Source organism: Cupressus sempervirens, chromosome 2, assembly GCF_028749045.1.
Source record: "Cupressus sempervirens isolate cs-2001-9-10 chromosome 2, ASM2874904v1, whole genome shotgun sequence".
Taxonomy (NCBI): Eukaryota; Viridiplantae; Streptophyta; class Pinopsida; order Cupressales; family Cupressaceae; genus Cupressus; species Cupressus sempervirens.
This window is the reverse complement of record NC_143119.1, coordinates 26,730,020-26,745,433: the sequence shown is the minus strand read 5'-3', so window position 1 is coordinate 26,745,433 and position 15,414 is coordinate 26,730,020. Positions and strand designations below refer to the sequence as shown.

General features: G+C 35.9%; 1 protein-coding gene across 1 annotated transcript; it reads right to left on the bottom strand.

The window, feature by feature from the left end:
* Positions 1-768: 768 nt before the first annotated feature.
* On the bottom strand, positions 769-5,097 carry LOC149570904 (disease resistance protein Roq1-like). The gene is made up of 6 exons (XM_089812466.1): positions 4,324-5,097; positions 3,089-4,211; positions 2,672-2,962; positions 1,855-2,508; positions 1,626-1,775; positions 769-1,532 (listed from the first exon to the last, which is right to left on the bottom strand). The coding sequence occupies exons 1-6, from the start codon at positions 4,821-4,823 to the stop codon at positions 1,017-1,019; spliced, it is 3,234 nt and encodes a 1,077-aa protein (XP_089668592.1). The 5' UTR covers positions 4,824-5,097; the 3' UTR covers positions 769-1,016.
* Between the last annotated feature and the right edge of the window lie 10,317 nt (positions 5,098-15,414).

Genomic DNA, 15,414 nt, shown 5'->3' with positions numbered 1-15,414 from the left:
TTTATTTATTTTTAAAGAGTATAGAAATATTTTTTCGTGAGTATGGCTGATAGAATTGATCTCTTTCTATAAAATTATAATTATAATTGTGAATGTTCATATATAAAATTTAGCATTCGACCTAGAAAAATAGGAGAATTTTAATTGTCACAAATAATAGCACTATAAATATAAGATTTATACATAATTATTTGGAATAGATATTAAAAACACCATCTAATTAAAAATAAATAAAAATAAAAAGCATTTGTTACACAATTTTAAAATTATTTTTCTTTAAAAATATGTGAGTAATTTTATATTTATATTAATCTTCTATCAAATATAAAAGTAATAATAATTATTTTTTAAATTAAATTAATTAAAATTCAAAAAAAAATTATATTAGTGCACTATTGTCTATTGTAAGAAAAACAAAATTGTTGATATTTTATGGTGCCTATTCTACATTTCATGAATATCAAATTGAAGTGATTAATAGTAATTTACAATACTTTTTACATGTTCAAAATATAAATGAAATTGAATGAACAAACATATATAATAGAAAATAGATGTGATTCTAGGAACTACGAGATCTACAAGAAATGAAAATAGAAACTTACCAAGACATTAAAACTAAGATTGAGAAGAACAAAATTTCATTTTTGAAATTATAAAAAAATATTTTTATCAATATCTCATTGGAAAATCAATCCAAAAGAGGTCTTACAACATTTCCAGCAAAATAGTAAATTTTTGGGAACAAAAGCTCCCATAATAAGCCTATGGACTTAATAATTAATAATCTACATTAATAATAAACATTAGTACATAGTCACTATAGTTCCTTTTTCGATGTTGCGTTGTTTTACATCACAAAAGTGAACGTTGTGGGAGCCTTATCATGCTCGTTTGGGGTCAATGTTGCTTGGTACAATAGAAATTTAAAAGAGGCCTTCCAATTATCATAATCTACATTAATAATAAAAATTAGTACACGGTCACTATAGTTCCTTTTTCGATGTTGCATTGTTTTACATCACAAAAGTGATCATTGTCGGAGCCTTATCATGCTCTTCCGGGGTCAATGTTGCCTTATCATGCTCTTCCAGGGTCAATGTTGCTTCGTACAATAGAAATTTAAAAGAGGCCTCCCAATTATCATAATCAGACCTCGCATTCACACTCACTTTATTCCCCCTCTTCAACCATGCAAAATCCAAATTTGCCTCGACTCTCACAAGGCGCACCTCAAAGTAATCCCCAACACCTATGCTCAAGTTCTGAGAGTTCAGTGAACATTTAAGTGATCTATCATCCCTCTCAACTTTGTAACTTAACCTGTCAATAGTACCCAAGTTCACATTCTGCCCAGAGCAGACTAAACTACAAACACTGTATCCTGCACAGTACTCAACTTTATTCCCACCCGTGCAATAATCGATGCACTTTTTTTCACACCCGCTCTTTCCACCTCCCTTCCCATGCACCCAATTTGTAGGGGTGGCTGGAATATTATCTAGAAGACGAGTTTTGCTGAAAGAGAAGTCCTGAGCAAAATCAAAACAAAATTGGCCACGTTAGATTCGACATCAACAAGTTGCCTAGTCGACATCTCTGACATTGACAAGAAGAAAACCCACCTTGAAGGAATCATAAAATACTTGCAATTGATGTGATGAGAAGCCGGGCCCGCCTGCTAAAACATATTCGAGAGAAGGAAGACCATACAAGCAGCTTTCTAGGGACCCACATGAGATAGCGTTGCAGCCCACCAGATTGAGCGTGCTTATCTGCCCATTGTTTAAACATCACATAATTAAGATTTAGATGTTGAATAGTTAAATTTGATTTAGCATTAGTGCCGATTACCTGCTGTAACGAGCCAAGGTTTTTGGGCAGCTCCATAAGCCCGGGAATGTGGTGAATTTCTAGTATTACCAGTTGACTCAGGTTCCCAAAAGCAGAGGGAAGTTGGGACAGATGTCGACAGAACGAAAGATTCAGCTCCTGCAGATTTGCAAGATTGCAGCAGTCTTCCGGCAGACAAGGAACGCCGCATCCTTCCATTTCAAGACAGATTAAGTTGTCCAAGCTTCCCATTGAGTTGGGCAGGCCGCAAAGTGAATGACAATAGCTGACGTCTAGATAAGCCAAAGATTTCAGGCCGCCAATGCTGTCGGGTAGATTTTTAAGATTATCATCGTGCTGAATTTCTAGTCTTTCCAGCTGACTCAATTTCCCAAAGCTATCGGGAAGTTTAAAAAGATGGGGGCAATAAGAAAGATTCAGTTCGTGCAGATTAGGAAGTTCGCCAAAATCTTCGGGCAAAGAAGAAACACTGCATCCTCCCAAGTCCAGATTAACTAAGCTTGTCCAGCTTTTCACCGTATTGGGCAGGCTGCTCAATGAATGACAATTGTGCAGGTCCAACATCTGTAATGGGGTATAGCTTAATGTAGCAGGAAGGCTCTTCAGAGATTCACATCCCCTCAAAATAAGCACCTTCAGATTCCCAGGCTTCGTCTGTTCAAATATCACGATCCATATTAATTATTATTATGTTTTAAATTCAAATAGACTCAATCTAAGACTTAGCAAATCAGAAGCTCACAGATTACCATTGTGCTGTAACTTCCAATTATCTATCAGAATTCAAAGTTGGAAAAAGAAAACATGTACTGCTTACAGTTGGATATTCTTCTACTGTTTCATCCCATAGATGAGTGATCTGGCTATGGGTCACTTCCAAAATAACAAGATTTTGCAAGTTCATTCCTTGGGGCAGCCGTTTTGATGAATAATTTCTCAGGCTTAACCATCTCAAATCCATGAAGAACTCCCCAGAAAAGTGCCCTTGTATGGAAACATCTGTGAGCCGCAGAAACTGCAAGTTGTACAGTGATTTGAACATTTCAGCCCTCAATGTCATCGGCTGCTTGGGCTCGTACATAAAACAACGCACAAGCTTGGCCTTTTCCTGCGGATCCAGTAGAATATATTAAAAAAAATACAGTTCCCTATTCTAAATGCTGTCTAAGGCTCAAACAGAAAACAGTCCAGTGAAACTTCAAAAACAGAATGAGGTTTACAAGGAATTCCGTACACTGGGTCTCCGTAAAACACGGTATGCATCATCCTCATCAAATAATCTTGTGCGTTTACGGGCCTCTGTATGCATTTCATTTGATATACTTGTTCCCAAATCCTGGAAGCAGCGATGCATGAGAAACTCGTTACAAGGGCCCAAGCTCACCAAGGACTTTTGCAAAAGATTTCTAAGAGATGTATGGGGACTCGGAATCAGCCCTTCCCAAAAGATCAAAACAATCTCTTTCTTTCGCCATGTGAAAAAACAAGCAATATCTAGAAACATCTCCTTTTCTGAAGAATCAAGGCTGTCATAGGAAACTCTGAGTTTCTTTTGGAGACTACGCTCACAACTTATCTTTCCCACCATTTCTTCCCATACTTCTTTATCCTTTTCACCAACCAGGAGCCTCCCAAAGGTTTGGAGGGCAAGGGGAAGGCCTTCACAGGCCCTCACAATGTCACTGCTCAGAGTTTGCAGCTCCTGATCATCTGGAGAGCTGCATGAATAGGGAAACGCGTGAAAATTAAACAACTCCATGGCATGTTTGTGAGAGAGCCTACGTACCTCGTAGACTAGATCAACATTAGCCACTTTTAAGATTTGTTCATCCCGCGATGTAATGATCACACAGCTGCCTTCTCCGAAACCCTTGTAATTTCCCACAAGAGCTTCGACCTGCTCAGAACTCTCAATATCATCCAGGAGAAGCAGAGCTTTCTTATCCCTGAGACAGTGTTCTAGACGACCCTTTCCTTCATCAACATGACCCACTTCGCTTCTGAACTCTGACATGACATCTCTGAGCATCTGGGTCTGAAGCTTTACAAGCCCATTTGCCTCTTGACATCTTTCTCCCACACTTAGAACAAAAGAAAACGCTTGGAACTGTGAAAAAGGAAGTCCATTGCAAACAATCTTTGCCAAGGTGGTTTTACCAATCCCACACATACCATGTAAACCCACCTTCACCATCTTCTTCTTCACAAGAAACAGTCCGTTTATAACACCCCTGAGATGCTCCGCGGGCAAGTTCAAACCAAAGCATTTTGGAATGTCAAGATACGCTTTGTATGGGTTCTTTGAATGTAAGCTCTTTTTAACATCCATCACAACTTCCCTGATCAAATCCAAGTCGCTGAAACAAAGCATGAATTGATATTACTAAAAGAGGCCAAAAATTGAAATTAAAGCATTGCAATTATATGAAAAACCCCACAGGACAAAAACACAGTGAGATGGAATCTTACCTGTTAAACTGATTGAAACACCAACCGCAGAGATTGGAAACACTTTCCAATGCGCTTTTGTACTCAACAATTAACTCGGCAGATATTCCTTTCTGGCTTTCATGCTTCTTGAAATGCTCTGCATAATCACTGCCCTCTCTGCACCTAAGAACATTAGGCAAAACGTCATAAAACAGGGGACAAATTCTAACACCAGATTTAACCATCAACGACACTTCTTTCAAGCACCATTTTGACTCCGGAAATCTTTTAGACAAAATAGGAATGCAGATCCTGCTTTCCTTAATTCCTCTTTCCAAAGTGGTAGGAATATGGTCGCCCCTTTCCAAGCATTCCTGATCCAAGAAAGTCTGAATGCCTTGTTCAAGCAGAGCACGGTACAGTCTTCTCACAAATCCATGGCGGGTGTCAGGGCCGCCAAAGCTCAAAAAAACATCAAAACTTTTGTTATCGAGACTGAAAGAGGGCTCTCCTGAAGAGAAGGGCCTACAGTGGGACATTTTTTGTGCCTGCAAGTTTTTTCCAACTGATGAACCCAAAATTTTCTTAGGAGGATCTGAACTTCTGTCCTCCGCTGTATCCTATTTTGATAGTTGGAGTTCACGGGATTAATAGATTTGTACATTAACTTTTGCGTAGAAATTCTGCAGAGCTCTTCATTTTCTGTGGTCATATCCCGCCCATTAAATATATATTTTTGATTGGTAGAGATTTTGTAAGTAATGGCTAATGCATGATTCATGCCAGAGCGGATGGATGTTGTTTATCTTTTATCTTGTATTGTTCGCCACTCTGATTTTACTACTGTTTTTAAGCACGCTCGCAAACAAATGTTACTATAGCATTATAGTGACCAAGTGACAAGTGACAAGTGACAATTGGTGGAGTACCTACGTGAGGTCCACACAAGCTCAGATTTGCACCGGCCAAAGATTATTCGGCTTGAAACCTGCGTCACATTATTCCAAGCTTAGCACCTTGTCAATATATTATGATTGCCTGACATTTTCTTAGTGAGCTAATGCTATTTTCTATATAGAATGCCAGGCTTGTAAAAACATAAATCATCTAATTCTCGGGCATATTTACAGTAGTGTGGAGATGGATTATGAAGATGGGATTAGTAAGATTTTGTAAAAATGTTGTAGTATGGTTTTCTTATAGATGTGGAGTGGTGTTACTTGTCTTATAAAGAAGTTATGTTTCTTCTATATGGAGAGTACTTAGTATTTATATGAGTATTTAATGTGGTAGTACATTCAACTCTTAGATTTTATGAACATATGCTTGTTTTAGTTCTTTATATAAATATTTCAAAATTTTAATTTAAAATATGAACATTAATAAAGAAATAACTCACAACAAAGATGCCTTTTAAGAAATGTGTCTTGAAATAACATTTAGAATTCCACTAGAGGTGCAACAAGACATTACAATGAAGAGTATTACTTCAATTTTTTTAGGTCTTATCAAAACAAAAAGTTAAAGTTGTGCATTTTTTCTAAGAATATTGTATAGCATTACATACATTGAATGGAGTCTATACATTGAATTGTTATTAATTCTCAATAACTTTATTAATTCTAAAACATGTAAGCAATAGATGCAACAAATGGAACAATAACCATGCACAATAACACGAAATATGCTAATTATGGAAACCCCTAATCAGAGGAAAAAACCTGGTGGGAATGATGCCCACAAAATGATGTACTGATATAAAAGTTCCTTGGGAAAGGATAGACCTTGTTAGGAGTCAATAAAATATAATATGTATAGATGAGTCCCTGTTAGCAAATTCCAACCCTGTTAGGAGATGTACCAACCCTATTAAGAATTGTACCAACCCTGTTAAGAGTTGAAAGGAGAACAATTGAACACACTGTCCAAAGAGCCTCAAAAGTAGTCTTCACTAGACAATCTTCCAAATAAACATATCCAAGATCTTTGAACTGACTAAACAACAACTCCTTCATCAATATAGTTCCTTTGAATCCCACAATAAGTTCTCTACTATGATCAATTACAAATTTGCATCCAAGTTCGTATATCCAACAAAGTGATCTCATTGATGATTACAACCAAGGAAACAATATTTCCTTTATACCAAGTCCTAAAACAAATATTGAGTCACCCCGAGGCTTTTCTAATTTACAATTGAATATAGGACATCCTTAAGATATTACATTAAACACAATACATTACAATTATACTCTTTCTCATAGATATTTGTAATAGTCATCTCACAGGAAACATCTTCTAAATAGTCTTCACTAAACCTCACATAATGAACATCTATTTTTTCCATTGGGAACATAGCATCTTCAACATGTCTCTGACCTTCCTCTAAGCTCTCTTAATCAGAATACATCTTTGTTAAAAGATTATAATGAGTTTACTAGTAACCACTTTCCAAAAACTCTCTCTGAAAGCTACCTTTAGAAAACATCGTGTATCTGTCATATCTCCATATTTATGTCTTCTTACTTAATTGTAGCATCTATAAGCATCTCTAATCATATTTCTAGGAGCGTACAACCCAAGTCGTTGACTATTGACCACACCAAACAATTGTAACTCTGGTAATCTTCACAGAATAAGATGTATGTTGACATTAATGACAAATTATCATGAATGCAACACATAAACACTGAATTATATCCCAAGTAATCCTATGATTCTCCCCCATAAAAATACCATCAACATGTATGATAACATGAATTTGTCTAGGTTCTTGTGTTTGGATGTTTGTATAATGTTTTCTTTTTATATAAATATATTCTATATGTTAAAATACTGAATGCTTAAGTTTGTATTCAATATACTTAATAATTTTTTTGAATATAAAATATTGGTGGAAAAGTAGATAAGAACTTACTAGTAACCTAATCTATTAGTTTTTCTTTTTTGCTTGGATAGGAGGCTTCATGTCGTATTGTATTTGCTTCTGCCTTGAATATGAGAATTAATTTTTTTTTAAGAGCGTGAAGCTTGGAAAGGTTTGTTTTATTATATATGTGTCATATGCATGTGTGTTTGATTTATTTTTTCATTTCCTTCTTTTGGGAATCTAAATGTTAGTCACAAATCACTAAAGTTGAAAATCTTCCCAAATGTCAAGAGTGTCAAACTTAGTGAAGAAATCGTACAATTATTATTTCTAGCCCTATTCAACTAAAGGGATTTCTTTAGGTGCCACAATATACATTTGATGAGGGTTATACCTACTTTAACAAAAATATATGAACTTCAAAGTGCACCCTTATCTTAGTTGCCACTTCATGCCTTTATGTTGGTTTAGAATAGTTAGAGTAATGCGCCTAATTAAGTAGATATAGTGACTAACTAATTATTTTCAAAATACCTTTCAAAATAATCTCTATTATTGTTTGATGCATTTAGATGGGATAATGAGCTATTTAAAATGTAAACTAAAAGATCATTAGAATGATTTATTTTGAATCTATTAGTATGATGGAGAAATAGAATAAAAAGCAAACCAATGGCTATATTAGCTTGGAAACAATGTTTTTGAGTTAAAAAATAAATATAATAACAAAAACATAATGTGATTCCTTAATGAAGAAAAATATCCAATAGCAAACCAATGTATATATTAATTGAGTGACAGTTTTTTTGAGTTATTGAGGTGTTGTAGCTATAGCTTATGATGAAGAAAATTAGTCAAATAATAAGTTTTTATCTTAATGAAGTTCTTGTTTTGTTTTTTAAAACCTTTGTAATTTTGAGGAACCTCTTTTAATTTTTCAACTAAAATCTTAGATTAAGAGCCTTTATATTGGCTAACTAAAAGTTGATAATCATCAAGTGGTGTGCATAATTGTCTGAAAGATAACAAATTTATTCAAACATAATCCTATCTCTAATATATGGTTGTAAACTGCCAGTGAAAGCTCTTTAAATTTTAACACTAGGTAAAGACTACAAATTGTTTTGATGAAGTCTGATATATCTAGCAATAAATAATCCAGTTTCTCTTTCACACCTTGTTTACAATGCACTAAATCATTATTGTCACGTTATAGACCCAATATTATTTTGAAAATGTTACAAAGATTATCTCACTAATCACAAAAAGTTGTTAATTAAATAATAAAGAAAAAGGGAAAACCAACCGAAAATTAAATAAATAAATTCTATCTAAGGAAACATTTTGCAAGATTGAAATACTAAAGAATGAAATCATTACATGAATTAGTAAATATCAATACATGACTATTAGGATCACCTTTCCATTCTATTTTTCAAAATATAAGGTATTCTGGTGGTCTTGGACTGTTTTCCACTCGCAAGCAATGGATTGCCCTTCGTGCCAAGTGGGTCATTCAAGCTCTCACTAGTGATGAGGCCTACAAAATTTTGTTGCGATACTTAATTTCTTCAAGCTTTTTGGTTAACCGGCCAACCTGGAAGGGGATTTGCTTTCAAACCGTTCTTGTGGCCACTGAACCAGTGCAAATTTAGGGCACTTTTGTTGCTAAAAGTATTTGGAAAGCCTAGGAAGCCATCAAGCCTTGGCTTCGTTGGGCAAGCAATGGGTTCAGAGATGGACTCTCTATGAACCATCAGAACTTGTGGTGGTCTCCTCTGTTTTTTGTTCAAGGTGTTCTACTGGCTAAAATTCAAGGAGCTAGCATGCTACACTTATTTAGAAGGGGAATCAAGACACCCAAAAATCTCTTTTCCAAAGTTACAATGAGCCTTCGCTCATGGGAGGACCTATAGGTGTAGTTCAAGTATATCTGTCTAGATTGACAGATAGTTGATCTTCTAGTTTTTGCGGTGCCTCCCCATATGTTGCACAAGCTTGGTATTCATTCATCTCACAAATGGTGGAAGGACTAGAAGTGTATCCCACCACTCCTTTGACCAGTTACAAACCCAAGTTGGGTTATTGGTGGTTGGTTCCCCACCTTTCGATGGTTGAAACTCTCAACCAGCATTGGCATTTGCAGTCCTCTCACAAGACTTAGAATCTTAGATTTGTCACTATTTGGCAAGCTATCATGGAGCCAAAAATAACTCATTTTTCCTAGTGTCTCCTTTTCCAAGGGTTGTTTTTGGGCCCTCAACTCCAACATCTAGGTGTCCCAGACCTTAGATATCCATTGTGTGGCCATCCAAAAAGCTTCCTACATATTTTTTGGTTTTGCAAGCAAGCCCTGAATTACTAGCTCTAGATTCATGATTTTTTAAGCCTTTCCATCCAGAGGCCTTTACCTTGCATATGGTTGTGCTGGGAGATTCAACCAGACTCCCTTTTAAGTATTCCCATATATGGCATGCTTTCAAAATGGAGATTTTGTTTACTAAATGGAAAGACCGCAATGTTGTTCTATTCTCTCATAGAATTCTTGATATACATGTTGCTATGTATGATAAAGCATGTATTTGTAATAATTTCATAATTTAGAATCAAGTACAGACAGATAAGGTGGTTTTGGAGGTTGCTCATGTGCAGGAGATTTTAGCTCATTGGGGTAATGCCCCTTGTACAGTCGCTCAGGTACTGCTAGATACCTAATCTGGTGATCATACTCCTCCACATAGACACCAGAGAGGCCAGAACAGTTTAGCATGTTGCTCACATACTCCCAGGTAACAGCCTTCTTGTTAATCTCTCAATGGTAGTTTCAATGGTCGCTACCACTTGACCTCGCCTCAATGAAGGACGGGTTCAGGTTGGTCCCCAATGGCTCCTCCTAGTACTCCTAATGTAAGCTAGCCTTCTATGTGTAGAGACCCTAAATGGGCTTTCCCTTGGCTAGACTTAGCTATCTCTCCACCTAGGTCGAAGGGAGAAAAAGAAAAAGATGATGTTGTTTCCACCCCTAATCATGGTTGGGCTCCCCTTGAGCCATCTACCAACACCACAAACTTTAGGGTTTCTAATGATAAAGACCCTCCTTCAAGTGGCATTGTTCTTGTGGCCTAAGGGCTTTCTTTTTACACCGTTAATATTTTCTTGATGAATAGTTGTTTTATCTAGCCATGTGTCGAGTGAACTTGCAAGATGATATTGTATCCCCCAACCCTTTTTTTGTGGATATGTATCTTAAATATTTAATTTATAAAGAAGGTGTATTCATCAATATATATAAGGTATCTCCATATGTTGTGGGATGGGAGTCTCATGAAACAAAAATGATAATGGATATGTATCTTTAATATTTAATTAATAGAGAAGGTATATATATATATATATATATATATATATAAGGTATCTCCATATGTTAAAGGGATGTGAGTCGCATGAAAGAAAAATGGTAGCAAACTTCTTATGCAATATGATGGGTTAGTTGCTTGTGATTGAGTTTGGTTTATGTTGGCTAACTTTTTTGTGATGATGATATTATATTTTGCAACAACTGATATATGGTTGTATTGATAGGTGAGTTAGCTTGTGAAATATTTGATGGAAGATTATGGAGATATGTGGAACAATGTGAAATGTGGGAGTTGGAGATGTTTTATGGGTATTTAGAGAAACCTTCCCCAACACCACCTCTTTTAACTATGACGTAGAACTAGGGGGTCAAATGTTTTTTGTTTATTGAAGAGGGGTTTGGTGTTATTTAATTAACTTAAAGTGTATTAAAGACAAGTAATTTTAATTAAGAAAATACTTATTAGAGATAAAATGAATAAATCAAATATGCTAGATGAAAAAATGTTTAGATTATAGACTGAAAAAGAGCTAATTACAATAGAAATGTGTTGATCTCTACAAGCTCACTCCCTAGATTTAGACGGAGGTCATGAAAGATCCAATGTTAGTAAAAGACTAAAACATGGGTGCTAATGTCCCATATGGATAGAGTATAAAGAATAATCCCATAAAGTAAATGAAGTTAATAAATATTAAATGAAAGTACTAATTGGAAAATATTGAAATAACATAATAACAAAGATTACTTTTATGTTATAAATACAGTGATAGAAAGGAAAATAGAAAGGAGGAATGACACTAGGTTCCTAGTTTGATGAAGTAGGCAAGTTGAGCTCACTCCTCCAAGAAACCTGCACACTTAGAAATAAAAAAAAGTGTTGGGATTATTTTTTTGGAGACCTATCTTGGTCAAACCCCTACTCTAGTATTTTCATCTCCACAATAGCCAAATAGACACAATGGTGATAGATAATTTTTGGTATAAGGTACATTGATAGATGTGAAGGGAATAGCAAAGAAGATATCGATATTCTCAAAAGACACAAATTAAGAGAGTTAAAAGACTTCCCTCGACACCATGAGATGAGAAAAAAATGTGTGGGTGAGAATTAAGGTTTCCAAAAGAAAGATCTTGTCTCAAAAAATTGTATTGAATTTGTGAGAGCGGATGACCAAGAGATGTAGAGCCAAAAATGTGAGATGAAATAACCAAGAAGCTAAAACAATGAAAGAGATATCCAAATGAAGGTCAAACTAAAATTTAAAATGCATGTAGAGTCAAATATCATGTTGATGGACAATTGAATCAAACATTACAATTGTAGGTTGGTAGTTCATTATACCTTAATGATAAATGTATGTCTATAAATTCACAAATGTGAGTGTGTCATATGGGTAACTCCATGTCATGCATGTACCTTGTGATGTCTAAGTCATGTCATCACAATTATGAAATAAAGAATGAGAAGATGTTGCAAGCATAAGAAGGCAGATGATGTAGATTTTGAGTCTTAAGCTAAGGAGAGGGTGATGATAAATGGAAATAAACACAAGGGTGAAACTTTAGGCCATTACAAGAACATCCCTACTAAATGAATTGAATTGCATCAATCTCCTTAGGCTCTCAATCAAAGGGATATCACCTTCATCCACCCAAAGAACCCTTAGGGAACAAGGTACATTATCTAAAGAAAAACATTTTTTTTGCTAAAAATAAATCATTGAAAAAATAGATAAATGTGCAATTAAATAATTAGTTAAACTACCAACATGAACATCAGTAAACCATTCAAGGTGATAGGTCAATGCATTCCTAAGATTCACATGGCTATATGTAACAACCACATAAAGAAGCCACTAGAGTTCTCAATCAAACATTCATTATCCTTTCAACTTGCCTAGATACACTAAATACTAAGTGAAAAATATGCAAGAGAGAATTGTAGAGTTACAGATGAGGGAGACTAAAATGAATAAAATACATATGAAAACAAGGAGATTGGAAAAAGAATTGAGTGAGTTAAAGGCTACTACTATACATAATGCCATTGTAGTCCACCAAGCTTCTCCTACCATCACACCAGATGAAAAGAAACCTGAGGAATCAAAGCAATAAGATGTACATAAGGACTACATCTACAAGAACTTGGAAGAGGTCCTTGATCTCAAGATAAATATTATTTTGGATAAGTGTGATGAAATATATGTAGGTTTTTATAATGTTAATCATATGTCGGACTTTTTCAAACAGAATAAAGTTGTGCTGTCAAAATTAGAAAGGAAGTGGAGACCATCTAGATTTGAACTGAGAAAGTTGTATGAAGTAACAAAAAGAGATCTACATGCTCCTTCATAGATAAATTTCATTGTTGATATGATAGAAGCAATATCTAATAATTTTGGATACATTGTTCAAGAACACCAAAAATTAGAGTAGAAATTTGCACCTGTCACTTCCATAGATCATTGGACTATACTACATGTTGTCAAGGACACCACATGAAGGATCAAAGACTCACCCTCCTCAAATCTGCCCTCAAAAAAATGCTGATGAAAGCTCAAGGAATTTCATCAAACAATTCACATGCAAGGGACATATGACTGATATTGTATTTCAGCTGGCTTCAAATGATTTTTTTAACAATTTGCATCAATGAAAATCTTGTGCTAGAAGACTACAATGGACTACACAATGACCTAACACGAGTGTGCTACTAATTTTGACAATATTCAGTGCATATATATGATCTAAGCATGAGAAATGAACACCTATAACCAACTGGCATTTTAACAAACAGTTGGTGTGCAAACTAACTAGCTGGTAAATAATGATATTAAATTGCTTAAATGACACCAGCAACTATTATCTTCTTAATTGCAATGAAAATTACAATGCTCATGGAATATGGCCAAGACTTTGGCATTTACATGAATTACAAAATGATAATGCTAGTATAATGCACACTTACAGCCGAAAGCTTGTAACACCCTAAAAAACAATACTAACAAAAGAACCTGGTTTTAGATGGCTGAAATAATTTCCTTCTATGCTGCCCCTTCTATTTTGCCTTTCTGATTTGCTTTTTCGAACTGCTTTTTCGGCTTGCTTTTTCGGTTTCGCTTTTTCGGACTGCTTTTTCGGCTTGCTTTTTCGGTTTCGCTTTTTCGGGTTGCTTTTTCGTATCTGCTTTTTTCAAACTGCTACCCTGTTGAATCTTAAGACCATATCTTTCAATGGCGTCAAGATTTCCAGCTTGAAGGGATTTTTTCCTCCAAACTATTGAGACATAATCTCCAGAAAATTTCTCAATTTCTTTGATATTTCCAAGCATGAATAAATGAGAGCTATCCTCTTTCTTTTAATCCCTTCCTCACTTGCTCCATGCTTCCGTCTTGCCAATCTAGGATAATACATGACTTTTAATATTACTTCTTTTTTCCTTTTTACAAAGTCCATGTATGTACTCAAAAGGGGGACTCTTGATTTTTATAAAGTGACTTTATGAAACATTATAATATTTAATTTAAATAGTCACTTTACCGTTGTAACTTCAAACATTAAAATAATATACCAAATAAACTTGAAATCCCACATATAATAGCTCATTAGAAAGAGGCCAACAAAATGCATCTCATCTTGTCACTAAAAATTGAAGGCACTGCATCCCCCTATTGGCTTACTAAAAATAGTAAGTCTTCCTGACAACCCAACAAACGAACTCCGTTTGGCCTGTAATTAAATTTGACTAGGCCAAATAACCTCAGGATCCCTTTTGAAGTCCTGGTTAGCCCTCGGGACCATACAAGAATGGGCTAACGACAACATACCTCCAAACTGGCTAAGTGGAGGACATTACAGTCTGCCCCTCTTGAAATTGCTCATCCCCAAGAAATCTCAACTCAGGATGCTAAATAATCTCCTCTGCCTCCCATGTTGCATCCTCAACTGGTAGGTTGCTCCACTTTACTAGGTACTCCCTGATAGTCTGCCTGCGAAGCACCCTATCCCTGGAGTCAAGTATAGCCTTAGGAATCAAGATAAGTTTTCCCTCATCATCGAGAGGTGGCAATACTACTAAAGGCACCACACTATGCCCCAATGCCTTCTTAAGGCGTGACACATGGAACACATTATGTACTTTACTATGTGTAAGCAACTCCAACTCATAAGCTACCTCACCCACTCTCCTGATTACTTTGAATGGTCCATAGTAGTGTGGTTTCACTTTCTCTACTCCACTCCTCTTGAGAGAGGACTGTCTATACGGCTGTAACATGAGGTACACCATGTCTCCTACCTCGAAAGATCTCTCAACCCTGTGCTGATCAGCATATTTCTTATGCTGATTTTGTGCCCTTTGCAAATTTTCCTTCAAGGATCGCATAATGTCCTAACACTCCTGCAATATATCCTTGGCCTTAGGCACCCTACTGTCCCCAAATAACAAATCCAGAAAATTAGGAGCATCATACCTGTACAGTGCCATGAAAGGGGACATTTGACCCCTAGATGCAACCACTTCACCCAAGCCTTCTGCTCTCCTGCAATGTAGTTTTGAAGGTACCCCTCAACCCATTTATTCACTATCTCTGTCTGCCCATCAATTTGGGGGTGGTAACTGGTACTCGGAGTTAGCTTTGCTCCACACAACCTGAACAACTCCTACCAAAAGTGGCTCATAAACCTACTATCCCTGTTGCTAACTATGTTCCGTGGCATCCCATGTAATCTAAATACCTCTCGAAAGAATAGCTCTACTATCTGTACTATTGAATATGTGGACAAAATCGCAAAGAAATGTGCAAATTTTGTCAATCTGTCTACCACAACAAAAATACAATCCCGATCCTGTACCTTGGGGAGGCCTGTAATGAAATCCATGGAAATGCTATCCCACTTC